Source organism: Pangasianodon hypophthalmus, chromosome 25, assembly GCF_027358585.1.
Source record: "Pangasianodon hypophthalmus isolate fPanHyp1 chromosome 25, fPanHyp1.pri, whole genome shotgun sequence".
Classification (NCBI taxonomy): domain Eukaryota; kingdom Metazoa; phylum Chordata; class Actinopteri; order Siluriformes; family Pangasiidae; genus Pangasianodon; species Pangasianodon hypophthalmus.
In genome coordinates, this window is record NC_069734.1 from 7,820,299 (window position 1) to 7,843,149 (window position 22,851).

General features: G+C 39.4%; 2 protein-coding genes across 4 annotated transcripts; both read left to right on the forward strand.

Moving 5' to 3' along the window:
* The first annotated feature begins 600 nt into the window (after positions 1-600).
* fibinb (fin bud initiation factor b) lies at positions 601-2,567 on the forward strand. Its single transcript, XM_026937435.3, has one exon. It carries the CDS (start codon positions 956-958, stop codon positions 1,586-1,588), a length of 633 nt encoding a protein of 210 aa, XP_026793236.1. The 5' UTR covers positions 601-955; the 3' UTR covers positions 1,589-2,567.
* Positions 2,568-4,946: 2,379 nt separating this feature from the next.
* Positions 4,947-22,512, forward strand: bbox1 (butyrobetaine (gamma), 2-oxoglutarate dioxygenase (gamma-butyrobetaine hydroxylase) 1). 3 transcript variants are annotated; one of them, XM_026937788.3, is made up of 8 exons: positions 4,947-5,081; positions 8,171-8,572; positions 9,299-9,413; positions 15,806-16,004; positions 17,667-17,772; positions 18,967-19,163; positions 20,028-20,194; positions 20,605-22,512. In XM_026937788.3, the coding sequence occupies exons 2-8, from the start codon at positions 8,213-8,215 to the stop codon at positions 20,763-20,765; spliced, it is 1,305 nt and encodes a 434-aa protein (XP_026793589.3). In that variant the 5' UTR covers positions 4,947-5,081; positions 8,171-8,212; the 3' UTR covers positions 20,766-22,512. The 3 variants fall into 3 exon arrangements, with proteins under 3 accessions (XP_026793589.3, XP_026793590.3, XP_034155736.2); XM_026937789.3 differs by having other exon boundaries at positions 4,960-5,081; positions 8,175-8,572; XM_034299845.2 differs by lacking the exon at positions 4,947-5,081 and adding an exon at positions 5,166-5,542.
* Positions 22,513-22,851: the final 339 nt, after the last annotated feature.

Sequence of the window (22,851 nt, forward strand, 5' to 3'; positions counted from 1 at the left end):
AGACCTGTCTGCACCAATGTCTAAGTAAAGAAAGTTCTTTTGCTAACATTGCTGAGAAAAGCAATGTGTTCAGCGTCAAGACCTTCAAGCAATATTTAAACTAAGAATAATATTGGATGTCTAATGGAATAATAAATTTAAGTGTGTGGTGCTAGTGTGTTTAAATATATGACATCTGCTGGGGTCATCTGCTGTGACTAATTTAAGTGGAGGGTCAGAGGGTTATTGGTTCTTGCCATTTCAATACAAAATTCAATGTTTAACTGTTTCAGAGAATAAATATGACTTTCATTAACACCCTCCAATACACTCCTCAGTCCCATAACTCCATAGCTGTTCTGTAGTCCACTGAATAATACGCTTAAAAAACAAAACTCCTGTAGATTTAAAATAGCACTAAGGGGAAAAAAGGTATGCTACCTTCAGCATGCCTCAAAAGAGTTAAATAAAGCACTCACATCTCTACTGTATATTTTTGTTTAATTCATTAGTACTAAAAGCTCCTAATAGCCCCTGCTACTCTAATAACAAGCTCCTGTGTGAGATATAGTCCTGCTGCCAGCTCTGTGCTGCTTTCTAAGTGTAGCAGTGACGGGTTGTAATTTGAGAGCAGGAGCAGGGGGATCATTAGTCTAAACCTAGTGCTGTCTCAGAGAACCAGATGTGCAGCCAGTCAGAGCGAGCTAGGACTGCTCGCGTATCATCTCAGCTCTGATGAATTCTCACTGCAGCGTGTAGGCACCAAGTCAGAATCTATTAGGGAGCGAGCTTAACGGGAAATACAAGCAGCGGGGCTCTGCACGAGCTTTCAGATCAGAGACGAGTCGCAGCGCGTCTGGATATACGACTGTCAGAATGTTTGTCATACAAGAGAAAAATCAGGCTGCAGTCAAACCCTAACGGAAACTTTTTAAAGATCGAGGGACTTTTTTTTGCTGAATGAAGAAAGTGAATAATGATGCTGTCTCTTGAATTACTCGCGGCGGTTTGTCTGGTTTATCTCCGCCTCGGAGCGGCGTATTTAGGCCCGCTGTACCCGGAGATGTCCAACGGCACCTTCCATCACTACTTCGTGCCGGACGGCTACTACGAGGAAAACGACGACCCCGAGCAATGCCAGATGCTTTTCCGGGTGAAGGATGAGACCCGCTGCGTTCTGGAGGAAGACAACGACGCGGTGATCCGCGACGACTTCACCATCCTCAAGCGTCACGTGGAGGACGCGGCGCGCGTGCTGGAGGGCATTGGCCGGAGCGTGGCGCTCGACCTGGACGGAGAGGAGAGCTACGGCGAGTTCCTGCGGCGCGAGAGCGTGCAGATCGGCGAGGCCTTCGCCAGCTCGGAGAAGTCGCTGCTCGAGCTCGAGGTGAAGTTCAAGCAGAGCCAGGATCAGGAGCTGCGCGACGAGCACCGCATCAGCGACGACTTCCTGGCCATGGTGGCGCACGCGCGCGACTCGATGCGCGACACGCTGGACGTGGCGCTCGCGCTCAAGGACAAGCACGAGCTGCTGTCGCTCATAATCCGCAGCCACGGCACGCGCTTGAGCCGCCTCAAAAACGAGTACCTCGCGCAGAAACGAGTGTGAACGCACGCGCGCGCGAGATCTGTCCTTAAACGGGGAAATAAAGCAAAGTCCATTACTTGGGCATTTTGGCTAACACAATGCAGCTATTTTGTGCAATAACTAAGAAGGCAGTTCATTTAGAGTATAGATGAGCTGCAGCTGACTGGACAGGATTCAACCAATTCCTTCTTGTCTATCTATTAAAGGATCACATGATACTCAGGCATTGTGACAATAAAAAGAACCAGGGTTTAAACACCTGTTCCATCATTTAGATGATGTCCAGGTATTTATATGTATACAACGATGATAATAATGTTTTTTTCTTTTGCTAGTACGTGTCCAAGTGATTTTAGTCATTACTTGAATGTGCATATTCTGCAAAAACCAAAATACAACAGATTAATAGTTTTTTTTGTTGTACACTGCACATCTTATCTAAAAATTCATATTCATATTTAGTTCCTCAACATGCCCAGATGAATCCCAAGTGTTGCGTTCTCACCTGCAGTGTTCACTCTTCCAGCTGGATTGAACACAGTAGGTGTTAATTTAGTACTGAGGACTTCTCTGTGTATTTGCAACAGTTAAACATGCTGACTAACCTCCTGAAATACACACTGCTTATATTATATTATGTAAAATAGCATTTTAATATTATTATTAAAAGGAGGAGAGAATATATTTGTAAAAGCTTTTGTTCCATGGGAAACTTTTTAATGTTAATATGAGCTTTGAAAATGTTATACTGTGAGTGTCTATATTTTTCATGCAAAAACAGACTACATTGTAAGGTATTCATGTCAGCAGGTTTTGTAGTATGAATATATTTGTGCAATTATTCATTGAAAGGAAAAAACAAGACTGAGATGACATCCTCTGACCAACCAAGATAACTGCGGGCAGGAATATTGGACTTCAAAGCTTCTACCATGAGTAGTTGCATTCCTGAGAGGCTGTTTATTCCACTTTGTAATTAAAAAAAAACTTTAAAGAGGGAGTGTGCTTGTGTTTTAGTGTTGGAATGCTACAAGCTGTCTCTTACAATGTAACAGACAGAATAAATGTGGAATCTAGGACCATAAAATGCTATGCAGGCAGACAGATTTATAATTGTATGAAGAAATCTGTTTACAAAAATGAAAACACTACAGGCTAGGGACTTGTGCTGTTGGGATGAGGATTAACTGTAACAGCAGTAACGGCTAAGACTTTCCATTCTGATCATGACGTGTATAAACTACACATAATTCTCCTAAGCTTGTGGAATTTGTTTCTCTGTGGGCTTTTATGGGATTTCAAAGTGGTCTTCCTGCACACATTTCATTTAATCATTGAAATTTCTGAGAGAGCGTGTGCCAAGGCAGCATCTGCATACAGATCAGAGAGATTACAGACAATGGCTGAGAAAAAGTTTTTGAGAAAGAGTGAAAGAGGTGGATTTCTCTTTAAAGCCATACAGGTGCTTGGGGAGCTCACAGTCACTGAAACAGCTGCTGAGGACAACTCTTTTTTTCTCTGTACAGACGAAGTGTTTTTGCTTCCCCTCATAAACATGTTATTTTAGGACAGTCGTAAAGTGGAAATTGTCACTGGTCAGTATGAAATGTTCATGCAGCAGAGTATATTGTGAGAGTGTGGGAGAACACCATTAGGTTACTGCATTTCAGGCAGATAATGCAATAATACCAAAAATAGAATCTCCATAAATATGCCAGTGTTATTACATCACAACAAAATGCACAATACAGAAACAAAAGAGAGAAACAAACAAACCAACAGATTAAATAAAGTAGTGCATAAATAAGGAAAATGTTTATTCATTTATCTATCTATCTATCTATCTATCTATCCAATATTATAGCTATCTATTCTATTCTATAACTGAGATGAAATCTCTATTTCAAGCAAACACTGGCTGAGAAGGCAGAGTAAGTTACCACTAACATTATTCAAACACAGAACATAACAAATAACAATTAAAAACAAAAAAGCACATCGGTATAATTAAAAACAAGAGCATTCATACTGAAACTATTCCCTAATAAATAGATTAAAATCTGATAATGAAATGAATTGCATTAGTTTCAGATGTTTCCGTAAGTCATTCCATGATGATGGGGCGCAATAACTAAAAGCTGTCTTACCAAATCCCACTGATGGATCATCTAAATAAATATGACTGTAAGAATGTAAATTGTACACTATATGGCCAAAAGTTTGTGGACACCTGATAATCACACCTAAATGTGCTTATTGAGCATCCCATTCCAGATTTATTCCCCCTTTGCTGTTATTATAACCTCCACTCTTCCGGGAAGGCTTTAAGCAAGATTTTGGAGCATGGCTGTGGGGATTTGTACTCATACAGCCACAAGAACATTAGTGAGGTCAGTCACTGTGTTGGGTGAGAAGACTTCGTGCACAGTTGGCGTTCCAGTTCATCCCAAAGGTGCTCAGTGGGGGTGAGGTCAGGGCACTGTGCAGGGCACTGGAGTTTTTCTACTCCAACCTTTGTAAACCATGTATTCATGGAGCATGCTTTGTGCACAGAGGTAATGTCGTGCTGGAACAGGTTTGGGCCTCTTAGATCCAGTGAAGGGACATCTTAATGATACAGCATACAAAGACATTTTAAACAATTGTATGACTCCAACTTTGTAGCAACAGTTTGGGGAAGGTCTAAATATGCGTATGATGGTCTGGTGTCCATAAAACTTCTGGCCATATAGTGTATGCTTTTTGTTTGCAACAATACTGATAGGTAAACGAGGGACGTTGACCAAGAATAGTCTTATATACAAAAATACTCCAGCCCATCTGTGTTGGCAGTGAAAGCCACAGGCAATCAGTCGTTTGACAGAGATCACAATGAATTACATAAACAACTTCAGATATACATAAATAAAATACTCTTGGTGTTGTTCTTTTGGATGCTCATGTTAGGGATCACCACAGCAGATCACCTTCCAATGTCTGCATATTGATCTGGCGCAGGTTTAACACTGGATGCCCTTCCTGACGCAATCCTCCCCATTTCTCTGGGCTTGGGACCGGCACTGAGAGTGCACTAGCCCGTGGCCCCAGTGGCTGGGGTTGGCACCTAGCCTGGGGCTCAAACCCACAATCCCATGCGAGTCCCATGCTTCTCAGACCAACTGATATAACTGGACACCAAATAAATAAAATACTCTGTCAAATAATTTCACAAATGGTAAAGCCATAAAGATATCAATAAATATAAAGAAATAATGCATCATTTTGCTATCAAAATATTTATTGGTTTATTTTTATTAAATTAGATATTTTGATTATTAGATTAATCTTTATGACTTCATTCTGATAAGCACTTGCAGATGAAGTCATAAGGAGTTTACGTATTGGGGGTGTGTAGTGATAGAGAAGGCACTGCAACCTTTCACACACTTCCCTCCACACACACTCACACACACACTGTCCCGGTGTGCCTCTTCCTGCGTACACACTCATTCAAGCTTCTTTTCCTTTACACACGGTAAGTTTCCTTTCACATCAGCTGCTGCAAACGATCGTATTTTCCTCTTTTCTCATCACTCACACATGCTCGGATTAATACCACACACACACACACACACACACACGCGGACACACACCGACATCATAACACTACTACTCTTACTGGTTTAGCTGCGGCTGTTGTTTGCTAACATGCTCGCCTGTAAAGTACTTCTACTAATAACCTGCTTACATGCAGTTTCTGTTTATAACAGTTTAACTAGACATATATAAAGTAAAGAATGGGAGATTAAATTGCTTAAACGCTCTTTCCGTTTACAGATACGGGTAAATATAACCGGAAAGAGAGCCGGTGCTTTGCGCGACCTTTCACCTACTTCTGCCGGCGGGCGCGTGCGGTCATGCTCTGACGTCATACGGAGGCAGTTTACATAACTTTATTATGCAGTGCGACTCTGATGAACCTAAAGTTCACAACATGTAGGCTAACTATACACGTAACACACGTAACACGTAACATAGCCTAGCAGTATGCACGCAGGGTCTGTTGTTTCTTAGTGTCTCCTTCTGAATGGTGTCTGAATGGGGCAGCTGGGAATTCTGAGCTAGCCTGCACTCCAGACTTATGGTCCTAAAGAGTCATTCATGGCCATTTGATGCTACTTTGTTATTCATTGCAAATCCAAGCTACATTTGATCACACCAAAGGACTATTCAGACTGGATAAGGTTTCCAGTTTACTGTAATGTTAGCAGAAGGCTGTAGTGATTATGATCATTTTGAATGGGATAAGTGATCTCTGTGTAAATCACAGTGAGCTCATGATGTACACATGGTTGTCATAAAAATCCATGCATACTACATATGCCTCATTTTAATACAAACTGATTGTTTTGACTTTTATTATGAGTGAGTATGTAGTGTGTGTGGGCATGCAAATTGTGCTTGATCATTAGTAGGTGATATGATCATAACATGTACACTACATGGCCAAAAGTATGTGGACGCCTGACCATCACACCCATATGTGGTTCTTCCCACACGATTGTATAGGATGTCTTTGTGTGCTGTAGTACTACAATTTCCCTTCACTGGAGCTAAGGGACACAAATATGTTCCAGCATGACAATGCTACAAAGCGTGGTTCATGAAGACATGGTCTGCCAAGTTTGGAGTGGAAGAACTTAAGTGAGCTGCACAGAGCCCTGAACTCAATCACACTGAGCACCTTTGGGATGAACTGGAACGCTGACTACGTGCCGGGGCTTCTCGCCCGACATCAGTGCCTGAATAATGCTCTTGTGCCTGAATCCCCACAGCCACGTTCCAAGATCTAGTGGCAAGCCTTCCTAGAAGAGTGAGGTTATTATGACAGCAAAGGGAGACTAAATTTGGAATGGGATGTTTAACAGGCATATATGAGTGGTACAGTTTACACAGACCTTGCAGAATCTGCAAAATGGTAATAATTTAAAACATAAAAACAGTCGTTGATCATCCAGGTAACAACACACAGTAGTAAGAATCAAGTGTATTTAAACTTTTTAACTGGTTCATTTGTGTAAATTCAGTTATTATTTTGTCTTATGGACTATATGTAAACATCTGTTATGTGAAACAGCTTATTGAAGGCAGTACTAAATGAAAAACAAAATGCAATTTTTATGCCTCTTATTTTTTTAATTATTAACATTTTGCACGGTGTATGTAAACTTATGACCCCAGCAGTATGGTCAGGTGTTCACAAACTTTTGGCCATATAGTGTATGTAGGCTTTACATACATACATTAGGATCTAACACCTTAAAAAAAAAAAACTCTGACAAGTGCTTTTATTCATTGTATATGTTTTATTGTTCTGCATTTTAAACTCAGCTAGTACTTGGTTTTGTTTTGGCTTTGGCAGGAGTCTGTTGCTGTGGATGGTCCCACGTGGATCCATCCCCTAAAGACTGTACTTTGCAAAAACAGTTTATGCTCAAGGCTCACTCTTGCTTCAGTTTATAATCTCACCTGGATACTGTAGACTTGTGCCTAGGTTTCTGCTGTAATCATAAACACTATGATGCTCACACTGAACATCCTTTCAACACACTTAGTACTGTTTGACCTCATCATATACAATTGTGGATGAGTAATTTATAATCCCACTATCTTGTCGCCCAGAAGAGGATAGGTTCCTCTGGTTTCTCTCAAGATTCCTCCTCATGTTGTCTCAGGGAGTATTTCTTTGCCACTATCGCCTCTAGCCGCTCATTAGGGATGTAAATCTACATGCCGATCTCTGTAAAGCTGCTTTTTTGACAACAACTCTGTTGTTAAAAACGCTATACAAATAATACTGAATTGAATTGTGAGGATAGAAAAGGGTACACCCTGGAGTGTCTTTATACTGAAGAAATAGCACAAAACCTCTTTTTTCCACTGGATATAATGGAATCTTTAACAAATGTCAATTTGGAGTGGATTTCACCTGGGGTTATTTTTACTGGTCATTTTATAGAAGGTAAAATACGGTATAATCTTTCCTGACACATGCACATGCACTGAAATGACGAATTCAGACAGGACTAAAATTTTATTCCCACATCTTCCCATGTAAAACTAGTCCTATCTGAATAGGGCTATAAATGTAACAATGTCATATATATTTGTGTGGCACTGAACAGTTGATTTGACTATGCAAATAAGGCACATTTACTTCAAAGAGGCAGTCATATGCTGTTAAGATAAGAGTTCAGCTCCAGGTTTACAGTTAATATGTGTAAGGATAAATGGTCCTGGGGGACCTTTATAGAAGTGTTATAATGTTTGGTCATTATTTGCTGTACTTTAAAAATCAATGTATATTGTGCAAACCATGCTAGATTCATTTTGTAACATAAAATTTTCAATTTCTGGCCTTTTTCATATTCATACCATGTGGCTAGTTATATCCCAAACAATAACTTCTCTCAGCAGTTTCCCAACTTTTACAGTACTGCTTTTACAGTGAATAAAGAGATTATCATCTCGTAATAAAGTTGTTGTAAATTTGTGTGGTTATCATAAACGAGTCTGTAAAGCAATTATGTAACCACTTAACCCTTTTTATGTGTTTCCATGAAGACAGACAGCTTTACACTGCTACAAGCTACACCGCAGATCAAGATGTTCTCTAGTCTGGCTCGCTGTGCCTCCAGTGCGGCTCTGCATATGCTAAAAGGAGCCAGTCGTCCCTCCAAGCCAGCAAAAGTGCTTTGTTTTGGGCATCAGACACTGGCAGCGGTCCCGCTGCCCACTGTTGGAGGGAGCGCAGTGGTTAGACATGCTCAAGCGCTGGACCACAAGAGGCTGCTACAGGTGGAGTGGGATGATGGAAGCTATAGTTTTTATCCATTTACCTGGCTTAGGGATAACTGCCAGTGCCCTCTGTGCATGCTGCAGTCAGCACAAGCACGGAGACTGCCTCTCACTGACATTGATGTGCACACTGGAATGGACCAAGTGCAAATAACTGAGAATAACAAGGTACGTTTTGTGTATCTATCAGGAAAGACAACCAAACATGAGGTTTTTGACTATATACATCTCTATATACATATCTATATACTTATCTATATATGTGGCAGTGTGCAAAAAAATTTTTGCTGAATTCTGGAAAACAGCCAAAATGAAAGAAAGAGTGAAAGAAATTTAAATAACAGAACTGACTGAATTAATTAGCAATTATTTCCTCACTCATGTTAGTACAGGCAACGATAGGTTGAGTTAAGAGACAATGGAGGTCTGTGTTTAAATTCTGTGGGTGACTTTTAGCTCAGATGAGAAGACAGAGGCTGATGTGTATGCTGTTGATAATCAAAGTGATAATAAGCATTTCATATTATAAACTTGCAGTTCTTCACAATGTGGCAGTTTTTAAATAAGTAGATTAGGTTATATATCTAGATGTAGGTGGGGCATCTTTTAGTGGAATTGAAATGAAATCTTTAAATGCGATTTTCTCTTTTCACTTTTGGGATTAACCAGACTTTAAATTGCTAGAACTGTACTTCTGGTTGAGATATGTAAAAAAGGGAAACATAGTTCAGTTGAGGAACATCTGTAGTTTTCAGAACTATATAGAGTAGACCATTTCCCAGGCCTCCACACATATACAGTACACTCTACTACATATATGCTACTGTATGACGTAGGCTACTCTACGTAGGCATGACTAACATAGCACCTATCCACATTGTTTTGTGTCTATAGGTCTCTATCACGTGGCCAGATCAACATAGCAGTGAGTTTGAGCCTGACTGGTTAAAGAAAAGATGCTTCTCACCTGAAGCAAGACAAGCACGGCAGAATGAACTTTTTCTAAATGGTGAGTTACAATTCTGGTGATTTCTGTGTCTTACAGTTTGCCTGCTGTGTCTTATGCATCTGAAGAGTTACTTCATTCGTGGCACATAATACATCTACACCACTTCCGAGTAGGTTACTTTCTATAAGCACTACTAACCTGCAGTGACTGGCCAACACAGTCCCAACATAGTATAGTAGCAGATTTTGAATTAAATATAGTTCTGAATGTATAGAAAATGGTAGTGTGTGATTTGGTATGGAGCTTCCACCTCACTCGTGCAGGATTCACACAATCAGTGCCTGATTAAAACTTTGGTAAAATGAATGAACTTCAGAATGAGTCTATTTTACAACATTGCAACCTGTCAGACAACAGATAACATTATGGTATCGCTTTTGATTTTCAAAAATGTAAAAAATTGTGTATGTACTACAGACAGGTGACAAAGTAAAGGAAAACCAGTGGCTATGTTGTGGGTCCCCTTAGAGAGAAGACTCTCTGCAAATCAGTGCAAAGGTTTTCTGACTGATCACCTTTATCCTGTGATGAATCATTTCTATCCTGATGGGCGTGGTCTGTTCCAGGATGACCCCGCCCCCGCCCCCGCCCCCACCTACAGAGCACGAGGGCTCACTGAATAGTTTGATGAGTGTGAAAATGATGTAAATAGTTTTTAGAGGTTTTCATTTACACGGAGCAGCAGGATGGATCCAAAATGTGCTCACCTCCACTCTGGATTTAATTTGGTCTTCCCAACGGCCACACTTTTAGGGCAGGATAGAGGTTTTCACAGTTGGTTTAGGTTTTTCTGTCACAGTCTCTACACTGTAATCACATCACTGGGGAGAAATGAACATCTTGCCTGAGCAGTGCCTCTCATTCAGGTTAAAACTGCATCTAGAATCACTGGTCTTTCTTGACAGTTGGGTGCATAGAAATAAGCACTGATTTTAGTTGGAACTGCTGTGTTTCTTGAATTCCCACTTTGCTTTAGATTTTTGTGGACATTTTGTGCAACTGATTTAAGCTCGGGCTGCCTCCGAATTCCTCTGGAAACATTTTGAGTGCAATTTTTTAAAAATAATTTATGAGTGTATAATTTAGTGTAGAACTGAAGTTGAACTCAGTAACAAATCTGATGTAATGTGTGATAAAGTTACTGGTAGTAAGTAATTCTGATGTACGAATCATTTTAAATAAATATTTCTCGATTGATTCTGATAATAACTTGGTGTGTAATATCAGTGTAGTAGTTTCATGTGTGGTTTCTGGAACAGCCAACCTTAAGGCTGAAGTATTTGTCTGAGGAGACACATCCAAAGGATCACCCTTGAGTGGAAAGTCTTTTCCCACTTCCTGCCATATGGAATCGTGATCTAAGGCAACTCGAGAAGAGTGCTGCGACGTGCTCCAAACAAACCCGTGTGTCTCTGGATTAAAGACTAATGGTTCTTTGTCTTGACATGGTCAGGCCACAGCTGGATTGTTGGCGTTCTGTGGCTCCATGTTAAAAAAACAGACGCAGTTTAGCTTGAATGAGATGATTAGGGTACACCTGGGTACAGTTTGGAGAGTCTCTAGGCTTAAAAAGCACAGAACTGTGTTTCATGAACAGCATTAAAAAAGCTGCCAGTCTCTAGCTGGACCACTGCTTGAGGTTGTAAATGCCTTTGCTCTGAAGTACTTTTCCTCATGAGTGGTGTAAATTATAGCATGGCTCATTGCAACTTCCTGAAGGTCTAACCAACTCTCTATTTTGAACCAAAGCCATTTAAAAATTCTCTTATATCTGTGCAAACCAACTCAAATTCTGCTTGGTTGTTAATGAAAGAATACAGCAAAATCTCTCTGCTCTATGCTATGTCTTAAACACATCTTCCTTTACTCCTGACTTCCTGACTGAATCCAGCAGAGCACCTAAACTACCACCTAACCCAAAGGTCAGTCTCTGCCTCTTGTTAAAAACATCTTCCTCATAAAACTCTCTGAAGCTTCCGGGGTCAGCTGTGCAGTCTGTAATGCGTCTGTTGCTGATGGCAAAGTGTCATTAGTCCTTTCCGCCTTTCCACTGTCTTTCATGTGTAGTAGTTAAGTGAGACACTGGTGTTTGTTTTTTATGTTTGCTCAGAGTAAAGCCACAGGAGGTTCTATATCTTAACAGCATCTCCAACTGTCCTGAGCTAATTTTACACCCCTTAAATAAATAAGCTCAGTGGGATGGAGACTTTACAGAAACCTCTCTCTGAATGTGACGTGTTGGTTGTTTAGCTTGCCTATTATACTTTACTACAGAATCTCTCTTGGGTCTCATTGATGGAGTTGAGTAACACTGGAGTACCGTGTTTGGCTTTTCTGGACTTTATTTCAGAGTGCTAATCTAATGCAGAAAGAAATAAGGAGGTTTGTTTGCTGAACATTAACTGACTACATCTTATTGCATCAAATAAGCCAGTAGTTTTTCCTCCCACTGTGAAGTGAGCGGCCAAGAAAGAGCTCATTATCCACATTGGTAATTGGTTCAAGAGCTTTCTGAATGTCTTTAATTCAGGATTGTGCTACTTACAAAGGGAATGTTCTCTATGCAAAGCCACGTCTGTGTTTATTGGCCCTAACTTTGTTTTATTTATTTATTTATTTATTTTGCAAATGCAGGTTTTCCAAAGGGTGTGTCATAAATACAGCAGGCTTTGCGACACACACATACAATTTCACACAAGTATACAGAAGGGTGTGAGCCTTTTTTAAATGAAGTGTTAGCCTTTTTTAAATGATTCAGTATCCATGTAGATACAATAGACAGTTGGGTCTTTCAACCATTTATGGTGTTATCTAAAATGTCTCCCTAAAATGTCAAGGCCAGAAATACCTTGCCTTGAATGGAAAATCCTTATGCTAGGGATCTACTCATCTACAGCTGGTTATAGACTGTATAATTACAACATTCTTTTAGGTTTTTACTTGTCATACTGTATGAGATGATCTCAGTAACAGCCAAATTCTGTAATGGAATGTGCGATAACTTGTTCTCCATGTCATATTTTACAATGAAGTTCCTCTAATGATAGATCTGCGATGAATGAAAATGACTATGTTTTGTTTACGTCATCAGTCATTGTGATGGCTCATGCAGAAAATGTGGCTGCGGTCATCAAAGTGAGCTTGAGGTAAAGAGGATATTTTTTCTCTCCATGTTTGCTTTATGTTTGCCATTGCCACTAACGTATTTGGAGCTGTCCCGTGAGTTTTGCATACTCGTATACTGTCCTCCTATTGGTGGCTTTTAGATGAGTGTTGTAGTAATGCTCACACAAAAATTTCTCACACTGCCAAAACGTTGTTGTCAGCTGTCTTTGGTAACAATGGCACTAAATCAGCCGCTAGTGAGCATGTCACATTACGTGTTCTAAGACCAACTGAAATAACGAGCAAAGAATTCTCTTACGATGTGTGATTTTTTTTGTCTGTGACACAGTCAGGCCAAAAGTCATACAGTGTAAATACAGCTTTAATTAATTTGACTCTTAAAACTTCCTGATAACATCTTCCAGCTGGGTGATTATCAACACTCCTCTGGAAAAGGGAGGATAAAATGGTCTAATGCATCTCCAATTTCCACTGGCTTTCATTTAATGTGAATATATTTCCTGTGACTATATTGCCTCTGCGTGATCTTAATCTTGTGGGAAGGCATGTGTTTAAGTTGTAAAAGATGCAACGGCTTCATAAAGGATGTGTATGAAATGTGAAAGCCACCCTACAAATTATATTGCTACACTGTGAATTCATGTTACTCACATTAGATACACTTGCCATTCACATACACCTCATACTAAACATTCAGAAGGAAATGAATGTCGGCAAATGAGTCTTGGAATTTGTTCTCCATCTTTCTGTTCCATTTGCTTTTCATCTGTTTGACACAGTTGACAAGGCCAGCTGCATGGCCAGAGTAGTGCTGCTGCTGCTGCTGCTATAAAAATCTCTCTGTAATCAATACACAGATGTGTAACACAGACACACATCAACAGAAGAACAGGGATTAAAGTGCATTCGTCTACCTCGCTAGTGAGTTTGCTAGAGAGTGCAAGAGCAGTTGAGCTGCTTTGAGATACAGTGGTGTATTATTGCTCTGAAGCCCAGCTGGAAACTATGCGAAAGTGAGACCAATCTCTGATTGGCTCTGAGACTGGAGTGAATCCTGCCAGGAAATCCTAGCATCGAATGCGTGTCGTTATGAGAGGGAATGCTGAGCACCGTTGCATGGTAGAGCAGCACCATGTGAACCTCCTCACCCTGGGCCAAGTGCCCAGCTCCCTGCCTCCCTCCCTCCCTCTAATCCCAGTATTCTGTCATTTCTTTCTCATTCATCTCACATTTGCTGTGGCTGTGCGCCACTCAGCTCTCTAATTGGAGCACAAGTCTACTAATCTCCCTTTTGAATTGTGGGCCATACTTTCCATAGAGCAATACTTCTTATTTTTTAATTACAGTTCTGTTGGAGCCCATGCACTGTACACTTTCATTTTTTTAACTGCTTTATTCACCTCTGACTAAAGTTTATTATTTGGATTAATAATTAGTTGCTTAATTCACTGGAATTGCAAACCACTGCTACCATGCATGAATGTTCACATTAGAGCTTTAAGGGGGGGGGGTCTCTAACAGTTAAATGAGTTGAATAATATTTGAATGATTTTTTAAATTAAGGAATCTGCCCCATTTCCACCCATGTACATGAAGCTTCGCCCTCAAAATTTACTGTGGTTCAACTAGAGTTAGCATATTAACTAAACTTATCATTAGCAAGGACTGTCATGACGTCAGTTTTAAGCAGACTTGGGCATTCAACTGCTTTAAAGCCAAGTTACAACTCTATAAACATGTACCTTCTCCTCATGATGATTACTGATGATGTGAAGGGGCATTGGGGGCGTGTCTATAAAATGACTGACGAGAGGCCAATCCATATACAAACAAACATTCCGGGCCGGAAGGCAGGTTTCCAAACTGTTCTTTTTTCAGCTACGTAATACACTTGTTCTAAGATAATGACTTTCATTTTTTTTAATCATTTCTACATAATTTTTCACATCATTTGTATTAGTAAGAAATGGAAAATATTGACTATTGTACCTTTAAATGTATTTGAATTTTTAATTGGTTTTTAATTATATTTGAATGCATCTGAATATTAATTAGCAAACCTTATCTGTTTGTTACATAAATTGCAGAGTGGTATGTTGTCTCCCTTCTTCACAGATATGATACCATATTTTTTATCATAAACTCCAATGTATTTTATTCACTTTTATTTATTTGCCCACAGTAATGGTTTCCAGTTTTACTATATATACTTACTCCATAGGGTATTATATAATGACATGATAAAAACCTACATAGGGCACAATACAGCCCAAAGAACAACATTTGCAAGAGGAAATAGTCACCCACTACCCTGAATAATATCACTTTAATGACACAAGTAGTTTTTAAAAATATTTAATTACAGAGTTAATATATAATTCTAAAAATATGGTAATAAAGTACACTACAAATAACACTTTAGCTTTGTAGCTAAAAATATATAATATACGTTGAGCTTATATAAAGGACAAAAGAGTGACATTAACTGACATTAACAAACCAAAGAAACCATCTGTCTCCAACGCATAAATTCAGACATGCTGTTGTGGCTTTTGTTTCTCTCACATTGAGTCCATGTTTAACCACTATGTTTTGGCTCTGGTCTTGAAAACACAAAACACACTATTCCAATTAAATAAAAATCTGCCTGCTAACTGGGATGCATCTAGTGCTCACTTCTATCATGCCAGAAAAAAGACAGAGATAAGAGATATACTCCACACAAAGGCACTAATAATGTAGATGCTACTATTCACATGGACTGGTGCCCAGGCGTGAGTAATAGCACTTACATGTATTTCTGACAATTAAGAATAATATACTGTATACAAAACTGTGGTCATAATTCTCGGTGTTTGAGCATTACCTCTGAAAGATTTGCAGATTGCAAGAGATCAACAAAAAGCATGCATTTGTGAAACTGTTCTACTAAACTGCTCACGTAAAACTGCAGAACACAGAACTCACTAGTCATTTGCTTTAAGGTGTGTGTTCTTTCTTCATTCTCTCAGTCTTGAATCATGGGTTTTCTCTGAACATATGGTGATATTTATTGGAAGGGTTCAATAGGAATTTAACAGCTGATGCAATTCCAAACAATTTCCCAATACTAGCATGTTTTCTTCATTGTTCATAGTCTATCTACAATGTAATATGATAAAACTGTTTCAGTTTGTATTTGGATTTCTTGTGAGAAGTGTGTAATGTGTGTTTATGGAGGAATTAATGTGATTTTTATTCAGATAAATGTCTCTGGGTTGTTTCAGAGCGTGAATTTTGGGACTCTGCTCTGCAGATCCCCGTGGCAGATTTTGAGGAGGTTCTACATGATGACAAGGCTGCTCTGGCCTGGCTTATGGCCCTAAGGCGTGTTGGGATTGTGTACCTGAAGGGGGCGCCAGCAGAGCAGGGTCAGTTGGCTAGACTTGGTCAAAGAATTGGATACCTCAGACTCACGTTCTATGGGTAAGAAGCATGTGTGTGTGTGTATATATATATATATATATATATATATATATATATATATATATATATATACACACACACACACACACACACACACACACACAGTTTTACCATATAATTGAAAAGATTGCTAGGAGTGTATTTTCCACACTTACATCACAATTCGTTCATGCCTTGTTAGTGTATGCTTCATAGCTGTGAAATTCTACCTTAATTTAGCATGAAGAAACACATAAAAATTGCACTTCTGCTAAATCACTCTTTTTCCAGAGGATTTGCTCTGCTGTAAAAGATTAAAAGTTCAACATGAGTCATTGGCAAACTGCGATCAGCTTGATGAAAGCATTTCCTGAGCTGAATCTAGGCCAAATCAAACATCTTTTTTTTTTTCTCTTAAATGAGTTCCACTGCCACTGACCTTCACATAAACTGCAGAGCAATGAATCAGAAGTGCATTATTTGACACTTACAGCCTATTCGTCTCAGTAATGAGGTATTTTTGTATTGTTTTGTCATGAAATCCTTCATGAATTACAAATGAAGAAAGCACTTTCTGAGAAGTTTATACAATTTAAGAACAATTACGAGCCCTCCATATAGATAAAGCTTCAAATAAAATGAAGAAAAAAGACAGGAAAAGGGATACGGAAGGAAAACAGTGCTCAGATTAGTAAGTAAGGGAACAGTCGAGAGACAGATAATACAGGAACACACTGCGTGTTCTGTCGGCTTTAGCTGGAGCCAGTGTTGATGTACTCCAGAGCTGCACAATGACTTTAACTCTGATGTTCAGGGACAGCATATGTGAAGCCAGACGCCAGCTGGACCCAGTTTTACCTGATCGCAGCCCACACACACACACACACACACAGATCAGATCATGAGTTGACTGTGTCCAAAGCTACTGAAGAGGAGGGAGACAGAGAGAGAGAGGCCTAACTGGAAAACAGTCCAGCAGATCTGGACTTTCTCAGTAATGACATCATGCTACACTCTGCAGTTCCATGTGTCTCCAGTCATAGCGGGTCTTCCCTATCTTCCGTTTAGACAGAAAGTCTGGAGAGACAGAGAGTGTTGCTCCACTGTATGTTTTCTATCCCTAGGACGCTCTAGTTTATGTTAAAATAATTACAATTTGTTGTCATAGTACTTAATCACAACATTGATTGAACCACATCACTGATATAAATGTTCCTCTTACTGACCAAATCTGCAGGACCGTATTAAATGAATAGCAGGTGCTGGCTAAGAGACTTAAGAATTAATTTTGCGTTAGGACCACTCACATATTACCATTTGAATGGAACTTATTTGGAAAAAAACTGAGCAGCTGAGATTGATTTGTATCAATTAATTATTACTCAAGCCTCTACTATATGTATATTTTTCAGTCCTGAGCTTGGGTTACTGTCTGGGTGGAGTTTCACATGTTCTCCCTGTGTCTGTGTGGGTTTCGTAGCCGTAATCGCAAAACTCCAGTCTTCCGTTGCCTCATTGAGTATTACTATAACACAATGTCTGTTATGTCTATTGCAACAATTCCTTACAGTTATTAAATTCTCTTGCACAACTACAAAAACACTGTAACCATTTTACAACTGTGGTTTCCTACAGTCAATTCACACAGACACTGTTAAACATGTGCTGTGTTTTCCTCAACAGACACACATGGCAAGTGCAAGACAAGCCCATGGCCAACAACGTAGCATATACCTCAGGCAAGCTGAGCCTGCACACGGACTATCCTGCTCTGCACCATCCTCCTGGGGTGAGTACTCCACCCTACACACACACACACACACACACACACACACACACACACACACAGTGTATGCATGATTCACATAAACTGACTGTAAATTGTGTGATATTTTGACTGTGAATGTCACTCATATGGCCATATTTGGTTTGCCTGCATTATATAAGCTCTGATAGACTGACCTGCTAGCATATCATACACTCAAATGTTCCCACAGAAATGGTTAGTCATGCTGGTTAAGGCTCTGTGGCTCATAAGCAGGTCATGCTAGCTCTTAGATAGCCCCATGGTAGAAACCATGTCCCCCTTCTAAACATCCTTTGGAAAAGGTTGTGAAAATATGTCTTTTATTCTGGGTCACTGTCTGGTCGGAAACTACAGCATCTACAACTGGCACCAGTTGAACAATTACATATTTACAACCTACAATGAATTTAAATGATTCTCTATATTAATTCTTCATATATATATCTCAACATAAAGTGAAGACAAAAAGATATCAGCTTGCATGCACCTCCTTTTTGGTCTAAACTGTCCCACACCCAACTATATAAAGGAGAATTATTGTTACTTATTATGTATTTACAGTGAGCTACTGTGTAATCACATCACAATCGTTTTCATTCATTTCACTGTGTGATATAAATGTGGAAGGACAATATTATTAAAATATCACTAAAAGCACCTAAAATGTCATATCTATCAAATACAATAGTATCTGTACTAGAAAGTGCTTGCTTGTAGAATTCAGTGTAAAGGTTTTCTTTCTAAGAAAGAAGGAAGACAGTGAGTTGTAACCGGTTGTGATATTTATAAAGTTCTGTGCATGTTCATGTAGAAGTAGGGCTATCACAAACTGATTCAAATGGTTGCTGGAAAATATGAAAAAAGTTTATTTCAACTACCCAGTTCGAAGCAGTAAGTTATATAGCAGTAAATAAATATTAGCAGTAAATTACAATGTTAAAGCCCTGTCAGATATTTAATGAAGTAAGTAATTGTAAAGTAAAGTCTGCCTGCACTGATGTCCTGTTAATATAATCAGACTTATTCTCTTCAAAGGGATCTGTGTGTAGTCTGCTGCAGAAATTACTCTTGGAAATCCTATAAAATAAATGCAGTGTAAGTTTGAGACACCTGAAATCCTGCTTAGTGTTACGCCTTAAAAGTAACACTTTGTTTATTATGTGTGTGACTTGGCAGGTACAGTTTCTACACTGTCTGCAGCAGGCCCAGCAGGGTGGGGAGAGTGAGGTGGTGGACGGCTTCCACATGGCCGAGCTGCTCAGGAGAGAGGACCCCGAGGCATTTAACACACTCTCATCCCTCTACATCGACTACACAGACACCGGCTCTGACTACTGCGACTTCAGCGTGCAGTCCAAGAACCGCATTATAGAGTGAGACGAATACAAATGTGACCATGTACCACAATTCACTATTGAAACACTCTCATACACACACAGAGCGTGTGCAAAGCCCCCGTTTGTGGAGACTTGAAGTATCACAACAATGTCCCCTGCTCACCAGGAAAACCCAAAACTGCAGTCACTGAATACTTAGTTAGCAGATAAGCACATTAAAATGCAAATGTTAATTACTGGATTTTGGATGGATTTTTTTTTGCCATTAGCACTCTCCTATCATTATGTTCACTTGGCTGACTAGGACTTTATCATACCAGAAACATGTCCATATTGCTAGCTTTCTCTAGCTGTCACTTACATGCTCGTACAAGAGATGTGGTGCTGTTCTGATGACATTAGAGCTTGTTAAATAGAGCTTGTAAACAAAGACCACTTTTTTTTAGATTTGAACAAAACAGATTTAATAAATTGAATCCAACTTTTTCTGTGGCCCCAGTTTGAGAACCGCTGGTTTAATAACTTGACCCTCCATTGTTGGCTGAGATGGGCTTGTAGGACATGGTCGTGTATATAAATTTATTGCAATTGGAAATTCAGATGTATGCTGAGGTCATCTAATTTACAGACCAGACCTCACTGATGTAATACATGTTCCCATGTGCTTCATGTTTTAGTGCTTTAGAGGGCCATTAAATCAAAACGCCACCCTAAACTAGCATCAGAATGCATGGTATAGGAACATTATAATTCACATAGCTTACAAAAGAAAACAAGGCCGTGATTATATAAGTCACATGACTTTTACTTTGCGGTCCATGAGTGCCAGTGTTGGTGTAAAAACAGCGCCATCTTTTGTCCACCTGGTAGAGAAAAAGGTCTGCTCTGTTTTTTGTGCAGTGTGGACAATGAAGGCCGTGTGGTGAGGATAAACTATAACAATGCAACCCGAGATTCTATCCTGGATCTACCTCTCAATCAGGTGCAGCCGTTCTACTCCTCGCTGAAGAGCTTTGTGGAGCTGATGAGCCAGCCGGAGAACATGGTCACCTACAGGATGGAGCCAGGTCAGTCTATTGCAATGGAAAAACTAATGAGACACCCCTTTTTTCTGTCCAACTAACTCTCTTTATTGAATTGAAAATGAAAATTTGGCACAAATCTTTTTAACAATGAGGTTTTTAAACAAAAACTTGAGTTATTGCTCTTTGCTCTATTCCTCTTTGGATATTCTTCATACTGACCTGCAAATGAGCAGCAGATTCAGAACTTGGCTGGATATTTTGTTATGTATGTGTCATATTCTTTCTTTTTTATCTACCTAATTACATGGAAAGTTTTTGGTCTGGTGTAGAGGCCAACACTTAATGGAAAACAGAGCAACATTTCCAGTAGCAGTGGCCAGAATGTGAGAGTTGGGAAATGTAGTCTAATTCTTTCATGTTCAGTGAGATAAATAATTGTCTATTATGTACAGGTGACCTGGTAACCTTTGATAACTGGCGTCTTCTGCACGGCCGGAAGCACTACTCATCTGGCGGCAGGACCCTAAGACACCTAGAGGGAGCATACCTGGACTGGGATGAAGTCATGTCCCGTCTGCGCATCCTCCGTAAAGCCGTCCATGGGGACAGCTAGGGATTCCTTTTACTTCATCTGAAACACAAGTACTGTCAGTAGGAGTCTAAGCTTGAAGCTTGAACTGTTGCACGCTGCTTAGTTAAACAGGATCTTTTAAGAACAACCCCAGTGTGAGATTTAGTAAATACGTTTTTGAGATCTACAATTGCTTCATGAGGGTAAAAAAAAAACAAAAAAACTTTTCTTTGACTCTTTTTCAGCTTAGTCTGAAAGTTTTGTGCACCAGGATGGTCTTCTGGTAAAAATGTGCTACTCTATTGGGCTATAAATAGTAAAAGATTACTCTAACAGTGCAGTGGATGTGAAGCTAATCTTCTCACACCTATGGCAAAATGAATTTAAAAGCCTGACTAAGAAACTGAACACCCATGAAGTCATTATGTGGAACCTACCAACACTGTTGCTAAAATTCTTTAGGGACATTTTAATCCTTAGTTCTGAACTCTGTCAATGAATTACCAAATTAGTATTTAATAATACTAGTAGCCTAATGATGCTAAACATTTATTTTCCCTGTAAATTTTAATTTACATAGTGCTATACAGCGTTTCTCCACCGAACAGTGCGGCTCACCATGATTTGGCAACAGAACTATCCATATCCTGCCCTCGTGAAGGTAGGAGGGGTTCCCTGGTGGCGTCTTAATAGACATGATTAATAAAATACTACTCAAAAGAAATTCAAACTATTGTCTCTCAGCTGATGTTAAAATACACATGCCGTACCGTAGAGTGAAAGTAAGCACGAGACACAGCACATTGCTTAATGGCACTACTCACAGCAAAACAAAAGGGTGGAAATACTTTAATATTTAGTCCAAAGAGGAGCAAACTTTCACTTTTCTTCTCAAACACAGCCAATTCCTTAATTTTCAGTGTAAATGGAGGACATTAAGTACAAACAACATTGAAAAACATTTTCACAACATGCTGATTAGGAGGCCATTTGGGATTTGGGAACTAAAGATGTTGGTCTTTACTTGGATCACAGGAAAGAAATATAAGAACAAGCTGAATAGTGATGAGAAAACATTACTGAGGGTAGATAAATAAAAGAAAATGAAACCATAAATTGCTGTTTAAACTTTGCTGGCCACTTAAATCTGCCAGAAAAGAGGACTTTTATGAAGACTGGTAAACTCTGGAAGACATTAAGCTATAGCTTATTATTGAAGATGTTTGTGCCGTTAGAGAGTACAGCATGGTTCACTTATAGGTGGAAACAGCCGAGCCGTGCCACGCCACACCGTCCGGTGGAAAAGTATTAATACAGCATGTTGTAAATATTCTACTGACATTAAGTTATTTAGAATGAAGTGGATTTGTTTTCATAAATTTTATTTCAAAATATGCACCTGCAATGCATAAACAGCCACGTGCTGCTGTTCTGTTTGTATCTTATTTATGTGTAATGGCAAGCGTGACAACTATGTGCTTTAGCAGCTCAGAGGAGATAATTAGGTCTTCTTAATTAGGTTAGAAAAACAGCACAAAATGTTGACACATCTTCCATTAAAAGGTATTTTTTGGTATAACTACTGTAACTACAGGAAAATTCATGGACTTGTTTTTTCTTTGTCAGTGTCAATGCATAATCATAACTTTTTATCCTCAGTGTCTTAAGTGTATGTTTGCAGGATACAGAAAAAGATCACTCACTCTGTACCAGATTTAAAACTTTTCAGGATGTTAACAGTGCTGGTAATGTACTTTTATTGTCTTAATAATAAAGCTTCTCAAAAGGAGATTGTGTACGAGTTTTGGAAAGTTGCAGGCATTGCAGTAAGGTACTTAAATCAAGAACAGCATACTTTACATTACCCTGGCATTCCACTTGTGTTTTCAACATGCCCTTGTCAACTTGCTAGAAATGAGTGGCCACTTGCAGCACAAGTAGAAGATTGTGTAGCAGAAGTGAACACACCCTTGAGTGTAAGCACAACATACTTGAAACAATTTCCTTAGGGTTTTGTCCAAGTATTTCTGAACTATGTAGACTCACTGGTTTGTTATCTAGCTTGTAATAATGCCATGACTCTTAACTACAAATATATAACCAATTAAGACCCAATTAAAACACAAAT